The sequence below is a fragment of the Diabrotica virgifera genome, chromosome 8 (assembly GCF_917563875.1).
Source record: "Diabrotica virgifera virgifera chromosome 8, PGI_DIABVI_V3a".
NCBI classification, from domain to species: domain Eukaryota; kingdom Metazoa; phylum Arthropoda; class Insecta; order Coleoptera; family Chrysomelidae; genus Diabrotica; species Diabrotica virgifera.
Window position 1 is genome coordinate 175,948,215 of NC_065450.1, and position 17,891 is coordinate 175,966,105.

The 17,891-nt window shown below is 31.9% G+C and overlaps 2 protein-coding genes across 2 annotated transcripts in view; one reads left to right on the forward strand and one right to left on the reverse strand.

Moving 5' to 3' along the window:
• LOC126890515 (ATP-dependent RNA helicase DDX3X-like) overlaps positions 1-7,225 on the reverse strand; it is a 117,553-nt gene extending 110,328 nt beyond the window's left edge. The window contains exon 1 of the mRNA XM_050659512.1: positions 6,917-7,225. Coding sequence (XP_050515469.1) covers positions 6,917-6,961 — 45 coding nt within the window. The 5' untranslated portion in view covers positions 6,962-7,225. The remainder of the gene's footprint in view (positions 1-6,916) is intronic.
• Positions 7,226-7,788: 563 nt separating this feature from the next.
• Positions 7,789-17,891, forward strand: part of LOC126890519 (uncharacterized) — a 33,327-nt gene continuing 23,224 nt past the window's right edge. The window contains exon 1 of the mRNA XM_050659518.1: positions 7,789-7,927. The gene's annotated coding sequence lies outside the window, so the exon portion shown is untranslated. The remainder of the gene's footprint in view (positions 7,928-17,891) is intronic.

A 17,891-nucleotide genomic window follows, 5' to 3' on the forward strand; every position in this document is an offset into this window, starting at 1 on the left:
TTTATTTATTTATTTATTACGGGATGTCCCCATTTTTACAAATAACAAAAATAAAGTATCCTAACCATAACACAAATACTAAACTAAGTATTAAATAAGTAATAAAAATTGTTAAACAAATGATTATAATTTAAGTAAATTAAATTTTCTGAAAATATTATTAAAATAAAAACCTCTGACAATTAAAATCAAATGAAATGAAGACTCCAAGGTAAAGGTCACTCATCTTCGATTCCTTACATACTCAGTCAGGCAGTGCTTAAATCTTACAAATCTTGTATCCACCAGATCATAAGATTGACTAAAGTCATTTCCCAGTGTCTGAATCCTGTTAATTGGAGAGAATTTGCCATAGTTGGTGTGATAGTGTTTTAGAGAAAATACGGGCATGTCTCTAAGAATTCTAGTGCTACATCTAAAGTTGATAAGACTTAATAAATCAGAACAGTCAGTGGTTTGATCAAGTAGTTTATAGAGAAAAATTAAATCACATTTAGTTCTGTAGTCTTCTAAGGAACTGATATTTAGCCTTGACCTTAATTCCACTGAAGACATGTTCTTTAAGTTTAATCTATAAGCACAAATCCGGAGAAACTTATTTTGAATTTTTTCAAGGGTGTAAATGTGGTTAAAATAGTATGGTGACCATACTATAGAAGCATAAGACAGGATGCTACGGACGAAAGTAAGATATTAAGTAAGAATTTAATGTGGTTTAATCCCATTAACACATTAAGTGCCATAGCGGTCCCTAGAGACTGATGTAGGAAATACCTCATATTAGAGACTGCTCTGCATTGACGAAACTGCTACTTGGTCCGGACAGCAATTTTTCAATATATTGTCTAGCGTGTAACATGTTAAAAATCAACACATGTCGGTCTAAATCGCAAATGGCCTAAGTCACAAATTGAAAATTTTACAGGAGAGGCAAAAAAGTGTGGAGTTTGCCTATATCCTATGAGTAAAATAACTTTCGTTTAGCGAAATTGCCGCGAAATAAAATAATAATTGCGCTTGTGGGGATTGTCAGGAGGTAGCTTTTACCGTCTACTACTAGATGAAAACCAAAAAACAATTTTCTCAAAAAATGGACTTAGGCAATTTGCAATTTAGACCGACGACATGTGAGAGTAAAACAAAGCCTAATGACTATTACTGATAACTCTAAAACTGCCACAGAATTTATCTACTAGTCTGGATATGCAATAACCCAAAAAAACCTATGCACAAAAAGTGATTAGGGTCAGAAGACTATGGAAAGTTTGAAAGAGTAAAACAAAGAAAAGCAGGTAAAGCAGAATCAAAAAAGCAAGACCAAGTATAAATGTTATACAAATCATATAGACAAAATAAGTTAAAGCCTTCTGATGACTCATCAGAATGAACTTGTGACGTTCTAAATTATATTTAACACGTTGCACGCCATAATGTATATAATATTACGGCTCTCTGGGCCGACTTAGCCATGGTCCATACAGTATAGCAGTCACTGCTAAGCAAGTGTGATTCGCGCGCCTCTGTAAGTAAAATAAACATGAATCGTATATGATTCATGCAGCGTTCCATGTGTTAAGTATAAGAGATTCATCTACGCTATAAACATGTATATAAAATTAGAAACACAGTTTAAAATTAGAAATCAACCTCGATGGATGTAATTAGCAATTGCTCCTAAAAAACTGTTGTTTTACAAGTAAATATCAACAATTAATTATTAAAGTTATATCAAATAAGCTGAATTAGTACAAGGAATTTGAAGATCATCTTTCTTTTTTGGAAAAACAATTTGTTTGTCTGTAAATTGCAATAATTGCAATGCAAAGTTTGTACCTTTAGTTTTTCTTTTTTAAACAAAAACTTGAAGCAATTAGGACAAATTGATAGTGATAGATAAGTAATTACCATATACCAGTGAAGTGACTTACTATCTTTATTAAAGGGTTTATTTTTGACATTTTGTTGAATATTCAAATATGAGCAAATGCTTGTTATGCAAGAAAGATGCTGCAGAGGATAAGACTTCTTTCAAGTGTGATGGATGTAAGAGGGCTATACATATTAATTGTGCCAGTATAACAGCTACAGAAGTAAGATGTCTTCAATTGGCAGCAGATACTAGGAAATTAAAATATTTTTGTGGGGATTGTGAGCAAGGTTTACTGTTAGTACCAATTTTGAAGTCTATGGTTGAAGATCTAAAGATTGAGGTAGAGAAACTTAAGTGTGCCAATGAAAAATCCTTACACGAAAAGGATAATCAGATTTGTGATCTAAGGAAGACTATTGATGAACTGAAATGCAACTCCAATGCGCCAGGTTTGCCATTTGAGGAAATGTTCATAGAAATAAATGATAGAATTGTAAAATCTAACAATATTATGTTATTCAATGTTCCCGAATTGAATTCTGAGAATATTGAAGATAGGATAAAACAAGACAAAGCCAAAGTCGAGGAAATTATGAAACAAATGGGAAAAGATGAAGCGTTGGAGGATTTAGTGAAGGTTGTTCGAGTAGGAAAGAACACGGGTGGTAAGTCTCGTCCACTTAGAGCTATTTTTTCCAATAATGGTGTTGTTAAGGACATTTTAAGGAGTAAGAAAAGACTACAGAACTCAACAATCAAAATAAATAGTGATCAAACAAATATGCAAAGGGATATGTTCAGTAAAGCTTGGAAAGAATTAAAAGACAGACAAAATAAAGGCGAAAAAGACATTGCCATAAAATACAGAAATGGTGTACCAAAAATTGAATCATTCAAGAAAGAAGGAAAAAACTAATCTCATCCCCATTACAAGTTTATTGTCAGAACGTCGGAGGACTTCGTACAAAAATTCAAGATCTGATTAGTTCTATTTTATGTTCTGATTATGACATTTATATATTTGTTGAAAGTTGGTTACACGAGGATATTTTAGATAGTGAAATTAAAATACCTTCATATAGAACTTTTAGATGTGATCGTGATAATAGTTATAAGTCAAGAGGAGGAGGTATTTTGATTGTTGTTAAAGACTACATTAAGGTAACTGTGCTGAAACCCTTGTACAAATCTATTGAACAACTTTTTCTTTTATGCTCATTTGGTAAAGAAAATTTTATAATTGGAGGGGTATATATTCCACCAAAATCCGTAGAACAAATATATGAACAACACTGTTTATCAGTCGAAGATATATCCCAAAGGTATAATCATCATAAGACATATATATTCGGAGACTTCAACCTTCCGGAAGCTTCATGGGATAACAATGAATCAGGTGTCTTGGTGAATTGTCCTCAAGGTTCACATGCATTGTACTTAGCTGAGTTTTATGGGTACTTGAATTTTTTCATTAATATTCCAAATGAAAGAAATGTGTTTTTAGACTTAATATTTACAAATGTTTGTGATTTACAAGTAGCAAAAGCCTCAGATCCGATTTTTAAAAATAGTTATCATCACATAAGTTACACTTACAATATTAGTTTGTGTGAACATCGAGGTAAGTCATTAGAATATACTGAATTTTATCATGATTTTGTAAATGCAGACTATGAAGGTCTCAATAACTATCTTTCAATGATACCTTGGGAAGACCATTTGAATTTGTCAAATGTTGATGATGCTTTAACAGAATTTTACAACATACTTAATATGTCACTATCATTGTTTGTACCGGTGAAAAGATTTAAAACTTCTAGTTATCCAAAATGGTTTGATGCCAACTTGCGTTATTTAGTTGTACAGAAAAAAATTGCTCATAAAAATTATTTAGCTTCCTGTAATCAAGAGGATTATGTGATTTTTTCAGAACTTAGGAGATTGTGTAAGGATCTATCAAATCAATGTTATAACACTTATCTGAATCAAGTAAATCATAATTTATGCAGTAATCCTAAGTACTTTTGGCAGTTTGTAAACAGTAAGAGAGCATCAAATGATTTACCAAACAGTATGTACTATGGTAATGCTATAGCAACAAACGGACAACAGATTGCAAACTGTTTCCATCAATTTTTTTCAACAGTTTATTCGCCACAATCAAATATTAATAACTTGGAAGTAAAGGGAAACAACAATCTTTTAAGTCTAATTTTTCAATATCAGTGAAAGATATTTTCAACAACATTTTATCCCTACCCAATAAGTTAAGCAGTGGTCCAGATGGTATTCCCGATTACTTTCTAAAGAACTGTATATATTCACTAACTAATCCTTTATATCTTCTTTTTGAGTCATCATTAAAGACATCAGTTTTCCCAACTTTATGGAAGCACTCTTATATCTGTCCAATTTTTAAATCAGGTAATAAACAAGACATAACAAATTATCGAAGCGTTTGTAAACAATCCTCTATACCAAAACTTTTTGATAGACTATTGCACGATCAATTAAAATTTTATTGTAAAGAGCGTCTAATACACAATCAACATGGATTTTCTCAGAATAAATCAACGGTAACAAATTTAGTACTCTTTGAACAAAAAATATTAAACGCGTTGGAGAATAAAAGTCAGATGGATACTATTTATACTGACTTCTCCAAGGCATTTGACAGAGTAGATCATAACATGTTATTGGGAAAATTAAATGCTTTTGGCTTCAGTCATCAATCCTTACAATGGTTCAATAGCTTTTTAAGAGATCACACACAGCAGGTGAGAGTAGGTTGTTTTAATTCAAATATAATTCATGTGACATCAGGAGTACCCCAAGGAGCTCACTGTTCACCTTTGTTATTTAATATATTTGTGAACGATATATCAGAGTGTTTTAGAAATTGCGATTTCCTGATGTTTGCAGATGATTTGAAATTATTTAAATCCGTAGATTCAAATGTTGATGTAACATTAATTCAAGAAGATTTAGACCGGTTGAGTATTTGGTGTGAGAATAATATTTTGCATTTAAATGTTGCTAAATGCTGTTATATAAGCTTTTATACAGGTAATAAAAAATATGATACTTCTTACACAATTAATGAAAATGAATTGTCTTATGTTAAAACAATAAAAGACTTAGGAGTCACATTTGATGAGCAGTTGCGTTTTGTGCAACATATAAATAGTGTAACAGTAAATGCATCAAAATCTTTGGGCTTTATCATTCGCAACTGTCTGAGACTATCTGTAGGGGCTTTAAGAACGGTATATTATGCTTTGGTTGTATCTAAAGTGGAATATGCATCTATTGTATGGTCTCCACAATACCAAGCTCATTCTACTACGTTGGAGAGATTGCAGAATAAATTTTTGAGATATTGTGCATACAAATTAAACATACGCATTACTAATCATGATTATACCTATATTTTAAAAACACTCAACATGAATTTATTAAAAACTCGACGAGATAACTCTGATTTGGTATTTGTGTTTAAATTAATAAATGGTTTAATTTGTTGTTCTGAACTTCTCCAATCTATTAATTTATATGTTCCCTCCAGAAGTCTCAGACATGTTGATTTGTTTTATATACCTTTTCATCGGACAAACTATGGTATGCATTCGCCCATTGAGCGAACACTAAAAATTATGAACGAGAATAACTTGGAAATGTTTGGTGTCTCCTTGGCTGGTTTTAAGAATCGGATTAAATGAGCTTGATAGGTACTTTTTGTTTATTTGAACTGATTTGTGTAATAGATGTAATATGTGTAATGGATAACTATTAATATTTCGTTTTTGTTTAATAAGTATGTAATTAAGATTTATTTTACTCTAGTTTAGTAGATATTACAGAGATTGATTTTATACTGTATGTGTTGTAATGGGGGTAATCCCGTAAATAAATAAATAAATAAATAAATAAAAGTATTACGTAGGATACTGGGCCCAATAAGGGAAAATAACAACTGGCGAATTAGGTATAATAGAGAAACATACGAGCAATATAGCGAACCAACTCTAGCACAATACACTAAACTGCAGAGATTACGAACGGTGGGCAGGGCACGTGTTCCGCATGCATGAGAATAGAATCCCCAGAAAATGCAAGAATGCAGGGAAGAAGACCTGTTGGAAGACCTAAAAAGAGATGGGAAGACGAAGTCGATGAGGATGCCAGGACCTTCCTGGGAACGCGTTCATGGAAAAGAACAGTGGTAAATCGAAATGATTGGAGAAGCTTGTTGAAGGAGGCCAAGGCTCGATTTGGGCTGTAGTGCCATTGGATGGATGGATAAACATGTATATCCTCCCCTATTCATAGTTTCTAATATCCCAACATGGACCTTTATGAATTTAACATATTTTCAAAATTTATTGTTTTAATAGTAAATGTTTTTACATTAACAGAAATATCTAGTGTAAACATCTGCATAGATTAACTGTATATACCACAATTTAATTATTGCTACTGTCTATTTTAATTTTAAACAAAACTCTGACAGTGACTTAACTGGTCTATATTAAGAATAATTTACAGGAATGCTTGAGTTGTAGAACAATATGTACCAACTATTATGGCAATATAAATTTAAGTAATGCTAATATGTTTTGTTTATAATAAATATCTAAAATTAATATTGTGAGCCACTAAACATTTTTTATCTAATGTTTTTAAATCATAAAAAGTCGAAATATGTGTTTAGTTTTTAAACTCCCCATGCATTTTACGTAACAGTTATCAAATACCGTTCGAAATTAGGCAAGAAAATTTATGACTCGGGAAAGACCTTTGTTATTTTTGGCAAAAAATTAATGTCAAAATTAAAATTATTACTTGAAATTCAAAGTTCACTGACACAAGAACCTTTAGTTGTGATAATTCCGCACATTAAATTTAGTAACAGCGAAATTATTTGCCAAATCCTTTGGACAGCTACGATCAATAGTCAGATCGGAAGAACCTACGACCTCCATTGTCAGGTCTTGTGGTCACAGAACGTGGTAAATGAAGCGAAATTTTTTATAAAATATTGCTTACCTGCTGCTCTAGACCTGATCCATTTTGGTTGGGTGCATTACTCATATTATAACAATTCAGGACGTGTGATAGAAGTTTTTTAATGTAAAAACTTCCAATGTAAAATTCAGGAAAAGCGTCTTTAGTGAATCACAAAAGCCGTACATTCACACACGACACACAGTTGTGAAATGTCAGAATATCGACGACTGCGCAAGTCACACGGAATCCTGGTGGATTTTGGAAATGTTTATAATTTTTTTTTTTTTTGATTTATGCAGGGGAATTGTTGCGATGAAAATGAACGAAAATTTGAAGAACAAAATTTATGAAAAATATAGTGACATTATTTTTACGTCAAGGTGATCACTAGATGTTTTTAACTTAATATTGGTTTGCTGGGACGGCCCGGGACGGCCTTTAAATTTGTCAAAAAATTTAAAATTTATTAATCTTCTTTTTCAATATCCGATTATTATATTAATCAAAAACATACATAGCCAATTAAATTATTAAATTTAAATTTCCATAAACTTACTTTCTATGATATTTAATATGAATGTATATTATTCAGTATTATGAATTTGTTCTCATACAAAAGATTATTACTCAATATTGTTTCTAAATTAAATAAGTTTTATATGCATAATATAATATAATCATTTTATTATTATATTTTCATATAAAAATACCATTAATTTAAATATTCCTGCCTTAATTTTTAATGGTAACACTGCAACACAGTATCGCCAACATGATTAATAACTAATGTAAGTTTCTAGGAAAGTGCTTTATTTCATTTAGATAGAAGAAGATAGCAATATAATTGACGTATTATGATAAAGAGTAGACTTCAGGCATGAAATTGAACGGTTCTAGTTTATGTTGACATTGACAAGTTGACATTTGTTGACAAGAACAATGTCCATAATGTTTGTTTAGAACTATTTACAGATAATATCCAAAGTAAATTGAAAATTGAAGTTAATTAGTGTAAGACACGTTACTGTGAATTCTAAGCATTCGCACATGGTAGGTGTTTCTCTGTAGTGTCAATTTATCTAGTAATAATGCAGCAAAGAAAGTGCGTTTTGTTAAATCCCAAAGCAAATATCCAAATAAAACGTGATCGAAAAAAGAAATTTACGAGAAACTCAGGTAGGGAGCACGTTAAAAGTGTCTTTTAACATCAAGATTTGCTCAATATTTAAAGCTTAGTATGGCTTCTTAAATCTAAAAGGTTTATTAACCCCTGAGCACTTACTACTGCATGTATTGGGAAACTAAGTTATGTGGGTAATTTCACGAAAGACGACTTGTAACAGTTCATTGTTTTCATTTAGCATGTAATTTCTAATAAAACACTGCCATGTTAGGTAATAGTATCCCTACATCCATTGTTCTATCAGGTATCCTTGACCAACATTTTGAAGGGTTTTGTACTTGCTGCTAGTGTTTAGTGAAAAGTATCTATTAATAATCGTATTGTTTTGTCTAGAGTGAATACAGCTTTATTAAACTTTTATCTGTGGTTTTAGTCACATTTAGCTTTTGTAACAGATAATGGTACTCAAACAATGTTACCATCTAACTCAAATTTTATAAAATATCATCAATTTTTGGACATAGGAGGTAAGTCTCTGTTATTTTGTTATTTTGAAGTTGTGAAAAAGAATATAATTTTCACTTTATTCTTGTGACAACAGGAGTGTATCAGAGGACTTTGATGTTAGTACTGCAAACACTTAAAATAAAGAATCAATTTGCCTACTTACAGTCCCTGTTCATATTGTTAGACTCACTTAGCAAATTCTGGTTTTCTTATTTCCCTAATAAATTATAATTATAAATATATTAGCTATATACAGATAAATTCGTTTTTAAAGGGAACATACAATTTACATGTAATTTATCTCAACTCCGCTCCACACAGTTGGACAACAAAAGGTTGTCAAAGAATGATATTATAAAAATCAAATACTCAAGCAGGCTACTGGATTCTGAACTATTTCAGCACAAAAGTTACTGAAAGTCAAATAATGTCGAATGGTACAATGTTGCCAAAATTATCATTTTTTGTTGGAAATGATTTCTTCAACTAAAAATGTCAATGTATAGTCATATTAGCATAATAATAATGTATTTTCATAAAAAATTAAAAAAAACAATACAAAATAATAAATAATCATCTACTTCTTTAAAAAATATGAAACATAGACTTTTAAGAAAAAACAAATGGGTGCTACTATAGTATGCAGTCTACCGAGGGATGCAGTGTATGTATAAGCCCCATTATGCTGCAATGCCGGCAAGAAAATCTTTACAAAGTGAATAAAACGGATAAATCATAAAAATTATTATTTTAATTTTACAAATTAATAATGATTGAATTTGTCATATCAATTTGCTATTTTATTTCGGAATAAGCCAAATTTGTAGCTTATTCCCAACTGAACTAGTAAATTGATATGGCAAAGTATTAATTTGTAAAATTAAAACATTAATTCTTCTGACTTTTACGTTTTATTCACTTTGTAAAGATTGTTTTTGACGGTAATGTATACATGTGCGTCTATTTGCCATAATATTTTCTCAGAAGGGTTTATACCTTTGTAGGCAAAATTTTGCCAACAAATTTTATTGCCAAGTACAGTGGAACCCCGATAAGTCGGCCCCCGATAACTCGGAAGTTTGGCTAACCCGGATCGATTTTCATCAGATAAACATTTTGATTTTCAGTACATATTTTGTATTTTGACAACGACAGCCGATCTGGGCGTCGAAATGTTAATAAAATTATTTTTCAATTTAATTGTGGCTTATTTCCCATCAAAATACATAGTTAATTATCAGACAAACATTTCAACAATAAAAATGTATGTTTGAGAGATAATACATATTGGTGTAATTTGAACTACATAATATACCATAGTAAAAATGACTCATGGCACACAACGTTCATTGTCGTGTTATCGAAAATGTGTCGAAAACAACAGGCACCTGTAAGTATCCTTTATTTATTTGAAACTGTCTTAGCATTGTTTAGAAAAGATTAAAAGACTATCAAAATTCTTTTTCAAACAATGGTCTCTTCACTGTAATTAAATAACATAACCTCCTTGCGATTATTGAGACGGTATTGTGTGTAGTAAAGTCACATTGTTCGCTTCCGTTCTGTAATCGTTCGTAAATCTATTCAGATTTTGTGTTTTTTCTCTACGTAATGGCAATAAAACGTAAAAATGTTGTTTTTGTTTCAAAATGATATCAAAAGGCAGTTTGGACAATCGGTGCAAAGCTAATAAAGCTAAAAATGAGACTCTCGACGATGCGACGCTTTGTATGTGTGGTTTTGTGCGAAGCGCGAACGTGGTTTACCAGTGTCTGTGTGCCAATTATAACGGAGTTTATCTGTAAGCATACCATATTTTATTAATTTTTACCATTTTCTCCGGCTAACCCAGATTTTCGATAACCCGGATTGGCCGCGGTCCCGATTAATCTGAGTTAACGGGTTCCACTGTACTAATAAACATTTATACTACTACTATTTAGAAATATAATTATATAATAATTATCATATAATAATATAATCATTTAGGAATCATAATGTTATACAATTGTCAATACAGAGTGTACATTAATAAACACTTGGCTGACATTTGTGGCCCAAGATGGTTGTTAAACTTTTCACTTAGGGTTTCACCATGTTCCCAGAGGTTATCTTCTAACATCAGTGTTAAGCCTTTTCAATTTCAACACATTAGAATATAGATTGAATTGTAATAATTACAACCATATTTTGGTTATGGGGCTAGTTAGCAAGAATATGAGTTCACTGATGATGGACTGATAGGTCCGAAAACGTTTGTTCTGAATACATTTTATACAATCCATTGCGATTTTTTAGGATTTTATTAGACTATACCTATTACATAGAAGTTGTTTTACTTCGATGTTCGAATCGAGTTTTTTAACTACACTTGAGAGCAAAATAGTCCACTCACTTGCTGAATATTTGTACACGTGGAATTTCCTAAACCTGTTGTCCGATTTGAGTTATTTTTTATATGCCTTATTATTTAAGAAAATCCATGTAATATTATTGTTGCTATACAGGTAAAGGTCATTTTATACCGGGTGTAACAATCATACTGTGTTTTTTCTTAAAGTTCGGAACACCCTGTGGAGTATTCTAGCATATAAAAATATTTAAATTAAAATTCAATTGTAGGCTTAGGCTTTATTAACATTTTCTTTTTTGACTCATTTGCTTATGTTGGATAATAAAACAGTTAGGTACGTTTAAGAAAAAAAACACCCTATGATTGTTACACCCGGTATAAAATGACCTTTACCTATCTAGCAATGATAATATTACATCGATTTTCTTAAATAATAAGGCTGTAATAGCCACTTTACACGATGCAAGTAATTGCGAAATTTATTGCACAAGTTCTTGCAGCAAGAACTTCTGCAATAAGTTGCAACTAGCTTTCTGCAATAAAGTGATTACACAGTGCAAGTAATTTATTTATTTATTTATTTTACGGGCAAGCCCAATTCTACAAAAATACATAGTGTACAGAAAAAAAACAATAACATAATATAATATAAAAAACAGACATACAGAAATATAAATATAATATTAGAAGTAAATATGTACTATGAAATAATATCATAAAACCAAGTTAACAAATTACAAAACCAAGTTAACAAATTACAGACGCTTCACTCAAATATTGATCCCATCTAAATTTCTTTTAAAACGACTGATGGAGTTGTCGAACAGTTGTAAATTGCAAAGGGAGTTTGCTAAATTCAAGACTCTGGGTACGAATGAAAAAAGTGAATAATTAAACCTGTGGAATGGTACATAAAATGTTCGCACTTGTCTAGTGGTGCGAGGTGGTACAAACAGTGCGATCTTATTAAGTAGTTGAGAACAACTGCATATACCATTTAAGATCTTGAATAATAGCAAAAGGTCCCTTTGTTTTCTCCTGCTTGCAAGAGAGGGGACCTGCAGTTGATGCTGCCATACAGCGTAATCTTGATAGGTATGAAGCTTAAAAGCAATGTAACGGAAGAAACTATTTTGGACTTGTTCAAGTTTCCTAATGTAGACCAAGTAGTGTGGGGACCACACTGAAGAACAATACTCAAGGTGAGACCTGACCAAAGAGAAGTAAAGAACTCTAATACTGGATATGTTTGTAAAATCACGAGATGTTCTTTTTACAAAACCCAGCATTTTCATAAATGTTTGAATGACATTGATGATGTGAGTATTGAAACAAAGAGAGTTTTCCAGTGTAATCCCCAAGTCCTTGATTCTATTAACAGTGTTGAGCAATTGGCCATCAATGTAATAGTTTGATAATATTGGGTGGTGAGTACGGTTAAAGTTAATTACATGACATTTGATTGAATTAAGGTTCATACCGTTAAGTGAACACCATGCAGAGAGGTTATTCAGTTCTGATTGCAATATGGCAGCATCATAATGATTTTTTATAACTTTAAAGCACTTCAAGTCATCAGCAAATAGCAAGGCGTTACAATCGTGAAAACAGTTGGTAATATCATTAATAAATATATTAAAGAGTAATGGACCCAAATGGGACCCCTGTGGTACACCTGACTTAACTAGAAAGGTTTGTGAGTAAAAGTGGTTTACTCGAACTTGTTGAAATCTTTCGGTTAAATAACTCTGTAACCACTGCAACAAAGGTCCACTTATGCCATAGGAGCTAAGCTTTTGAATCAGGAGTTCATGATTTACTCTGTCAAAGGCCTTGGAAAAGTCAGTATAAATTGAATCAACTTGAAGTCCCTCCTCCAAGGCTTCAGACAGAAAATCAACATAGGTTAACAAACTCAGTTCAGCAGACTTACCTGTAGTAAAACCAAATTGCTGAGAGTTTAGGATCCCGGAGCTATCGAAGGTGAGGAAATCAGTTATAATACTCTCAAACACCTTTGGTATAACACTAAGAATAGATATAGGGCGGTAATTACTAATATTAGATTTATTACCAGATTTATATATTGGTGTGACATAAGAAAGTTTCCAAAAGTCTGGAAACTGACCTACATCCAAAGATTTATTAAATATATGAAACAAAGGTCGCGATAGTACAAAACTGAATTCCTTAAGAAAATTAGGTGGTATACCATCAGGCCCAGGACCCTTGTTGACACTTAATGATGAAAGCTTTTCGTAAATTTTGGAAATCTGGATACGATATGATGAGATATTGAGTTGAGACTGAATATGGTCAACATTGCAATTTAAAGTAATATCACTATAAACTGGTGAAAAGTGATCTGCAAATAAGTTGGCAATATCATTGCCACATGAAGCTACAGAGTCATTCAGGGTCATTGAGTCAGGTATACAATTGTTTTCACGCTTGCTACCTACAAATTTCCAAAAATGCCTTGCGTTATTTTGTATAGAAAATTCGGTGAAACGTATGTAATTGTCATAACAGCATTTAGATAGATTTTTACAATTTGTTCTCAGATGACAAAAATCAGCATAGCTTTCAGGAGTCTTTAAGGTTTTATAAATTTTATGAGCTTTTATTTTTTCCTTTAACAATTGCTTAAGCTCAGAAGAATACCAACAAGGAAATTTCTTAGTACTAAAATATTTAACTGGAGTGAAATGTTCAATGAGAGAGTAAATAATGTCATAAAACATAGCAATCATGTCGGAAAGATCTCTACCACGAAACAGGTTATCCCATTCTATATATTCTAGACATTGGTGAATTGCTGGAAAGTTTGCATTACGGAAATCATAATAATATTCGTTACCAGAAATTGACCTATCAAAAACATTAAGCTGCAATGATGTTAACAAAGGAGGATGATGAGAGTCAGGTGAAACCAGAGCATCGTCAGCTTCAGAAATGACAAGCTCTTCTGGGGCCAGGATAAGATCCAGAATAACACCCCTGCTATTAAATATAAAGTTACATTGAAAAAGATTATGATAAGCACACATATTTGAAACAACCTCAATGGCATCAACTACAGCTAGAGGTGATGAAGTTTGTGAGGTTGCAGAAGAGCAATAATCTTCAACTCTCCACCTAGCTGAGGGGAGATTATAGTCACCAAATAAGTGAAATTTCAGGGATGAAAACTGTTCACTTAGAAGCATCAGTTGGTCAGCATGAACTTGATAGGTGTAGGCTGGAGATTGAGGTGGAATGTATAGAGCTCCCAGAATAAGTTTGCCGTGGAACCGTACAAACAGCTGTTCAATAGAAGGATCAGATTGGATTCGTAATGATGAATATTTCTTTAAAATAGCTATTAATACTCCACAGTCTAATCCTGTCTATAGATATTGTAATTGACAAGACCAATTTCAGCATCAGCAATGTCACTATTGAGCCAAGTTTCTGTAAGAATGATAATATCATAGGTACAATTAAAAACATTGAGGCTTAATTCAGTAAGTTTTGTTCTGAGACCCCGGACATTTTGGTAATAGACTGTAAACTTGCCCAAGTCAGTAGAGTTTAAAGGTTTTTTTGAATGATTTTAGGTATGTTATTGAAATACTTAATCGTGAGATTAACCTCTCCAGCATTTTGTCTCTCTGAAAGCTCGGACCTAAGACTATCTAAAAGCTTTCTTTGGTTAGGGGTTTGATCTAAAATAAAATATATCTTTTTTTCACGACTAACTGTTTGTTTGTTTTTAATAACATGAAGAGCATCACTTGCTGAAGAAAAAATTACTTTAATGGGACGATGTCCATTCTTGTTCACATTTCCAAAGCGTAAGATTTTGACTTCATTTGTGTTGATGGAGGCATGGGCCTTTGATAAAATAGATTTTACTTGAGAAGCATCTTCAGAAGTGTTACTTAATTCAGGAAGATTAAAAATGAGGATGTTTTTAGATCTTTTTTCCTGTTCATGAAGCTCGTTTACCACATCATCAACAGAAAATGAATTAGCACCTTTTTCAGCCTTAAGTTTTAACATGTTCTGTTTCAAAGCACTAAGTTCATTTTTAAAATTGTCAATTTCCCTAATAAGTTTGGGTACACTTTTAAAAGATAAACGACAATCAGCACAAAAATACATTAAGGTTCTTTTTTGGATAACAACAGCGCGTAGTTCAGAGGCGCATAAACCAGTACAGTGTTCAGACTGGTGCACAGTAACATGGCAGCTATCACATGCGACAAACTTGTCAAGAAGATCATCATTACAACTGGAACATTTGCTAACCATTTTAAAGTTGAATTGGAGATATTAAGTTCACTAACGAAGCAAAATCAAATTAACACCTGGCCTATAATGAGTAAAGGTTCTGCTTGCTTAAATTAAATCCATATACAAGCCAAACTCATTAACTGGCCTATCTTCAAATTACCTTATCAGAACTAGTTTTTTGTAGAATTAAAATTTTTAGTATTTTATTTTTAGCAGTATATTGCAAATTACACAAATACCTCAAAAATAGGACAAAAACGGATACAGCCACTGTATAACTCACAACTTTGTCCACAAAATGATATTATTTTCAAAATAAAAGACTCACTTTAAACTATGAAATTCAAAGAATTTTTAGGAGCAGATATTTTGTGTCTGTTGTTGACAATTAGTTTTTTGTTCCTGACAAGTAAATTGCATAAACTGACATGAAATGGACAGAAACTTTGACATACCATAAATTTTGGGTTATGTTGTTTTTATAAATTAAAAATGTAATTTTTTGAGTAGAGTTATCAGATATATTAGATTGAAAATGTTAGATTATAATTTGAGAAAAGTATAATATGTATTATGTATAACAAAATCAATTAATACCTAATGCAACTATACCTATAATACATTATTCATTTACAAAAGGAAACAAGTTGTTAAATACAAAAGAAATAAAAATAGAATATAGTTTCTTTAATCCCTATCTTGCATAATTAAAGTTATCCCCCAGAATAATGTTATCGTGAAGCGTGAAATTGGTAAAAAGTTCCTCTAGTTTTGTCAAAAATTGTTTAGTTTGAAATTTAGGATAACAGAATGTCAAAACAAACAGTGTAGCCTTAAAAGTTACTAAAAATATACCCAAATTGCAGAAAAAATTGCTGCAAGAAGTTGCAGCTTTTATGTGCAATTCGCGTATGACACGATGCAATTTCTATTGCTGCAAGAAATTGTGCAATTAATTGCGCAATTAGTTGCATGGTGTAAAGTGGCTATAACATACTACAAAAATCACTCAAATTGGACAACAGGTTTAGGAAATTCGAGACTTCTAACGTGTACAATTCAGCAAGTGAGTCGATTATTTTGCTCTCAAGTGTATATGGTATACATACAGCCAACCCAGGGAACTACCCCTTTTTAGTTTGTACATTAATGTTACACTTGGCAGCAAGAGTGTTAATTGAAGTAAATAACCAAAGTTGGAAAAACTTAAGTTTTTTTTTCTCTTCTCTTTTATGGCCTTTGGGAACTGGGCCCATTTAGCCAGCCAAAAACAATCCAGGGTAGTAAGGGAAAAAAACTTTTCGCACCCAGATCGTTCAGGGTGACTAACCACATACTAAGTAGGGATACGGGGTATTATTAATTTACACGACTGATTTTATAGTTTAAAGTTTCAATTTAGGTACATGACTTAACATAATTTAGCAGAAACCTAAAGATTGACGGTTTGTTCAAAGCTAGTTAGTTCATCAGATTATATGGGGGATAAATGTTTTCTTGCAATAGCTGCATATTCAACAAATTTATTTTTTTTTAAATATAAGTTACTGGACACTTTTTTTTTTTTTTTTTTTTTTTTTTTAAATATAAGTTACTGGACACTTTAAGATGACGAATTAGCTAATGATAGCTCAAAATTAAATAAGACAAATAAAGTAAATTCAAATCATACCAATAAACTAAAAACAAAATTAGGTCCATCAGACAATTTAAAAATAATAAATAATTCACAAACAAATAAAAAGAAAATAGATATTGCAAACATTGAATTCCTAAATAAAGCTAATTCTACATATTCTGTAGGTAGCATAGTAACAGTAGTTACTGATTCCATGTCTAGTAATAGTAATATATCCACATGTATTTCCCATAATAATTCTAGCGAGGGTGAAATAAGTGAAAGGGAAGATGAAATCAGTGAAAATAGTACAAATATAAGCAACGTACAAAAAGAGAAAAGAAAAAGACTCAATTCCTTAGGAAGCGGCTCAGACAAAGGAGAAATTAAACGTGCCAAAGAAATGGACACATACCACAAAGAACTAGTTCGATCATTGGACACATTAACTGAACAGATGAAAAAAATGGAGGCGGAAAATAAGCGCCTAATGAATCAAATCCATCAAATGCAAGAAGAAAACAAGTTCCAAATGATCAAACTAGAAGAGAAAATAACCGGCAAAGATCAAGAAATACAGAAACTAACTCAAAAGCTACTTGAGATGATAGACAAACATGCGGAAAAGGAAAAGCTGATTTTAAAATCGAACGAAAAACCAACGCAAGCTGAAAAACAAACGCAGAAGAAAACGACGGTAGAAGAACCAACAAATATGCATGAAAAGGAAAGACGTAGAACTTCTGCTAATAGTCCAAATAAAGAAAACTTAATTGAAATGGAAAACAACAATGCTGAATGGACAACCCAGCAGCACCAGAAGAAAAAACAAAACAAAAAAACCAAAATAACAGAAAAAAACGTCACAGAAGAAGAACCGAAAAATATTAGCGCTGCTGAAAAGCAGACATTAATAATACAAAAGAGAAATGAAGAAGCATGCGTAGCCAGAGGAATGCTAAGAAAGAAATATGAACAAGAGAAAGATCAACACACTGAAATAGAAATGGAGACTGAAAACGAAAATGAAAAAGAAAAATCGAAAAACAGTATTCCCAAATTACCAGCGCAAAAACAAAATACCGTAACAACAACAGAAAAAGAACAGCCAACGAAGGCTGCACCTAGACCACCG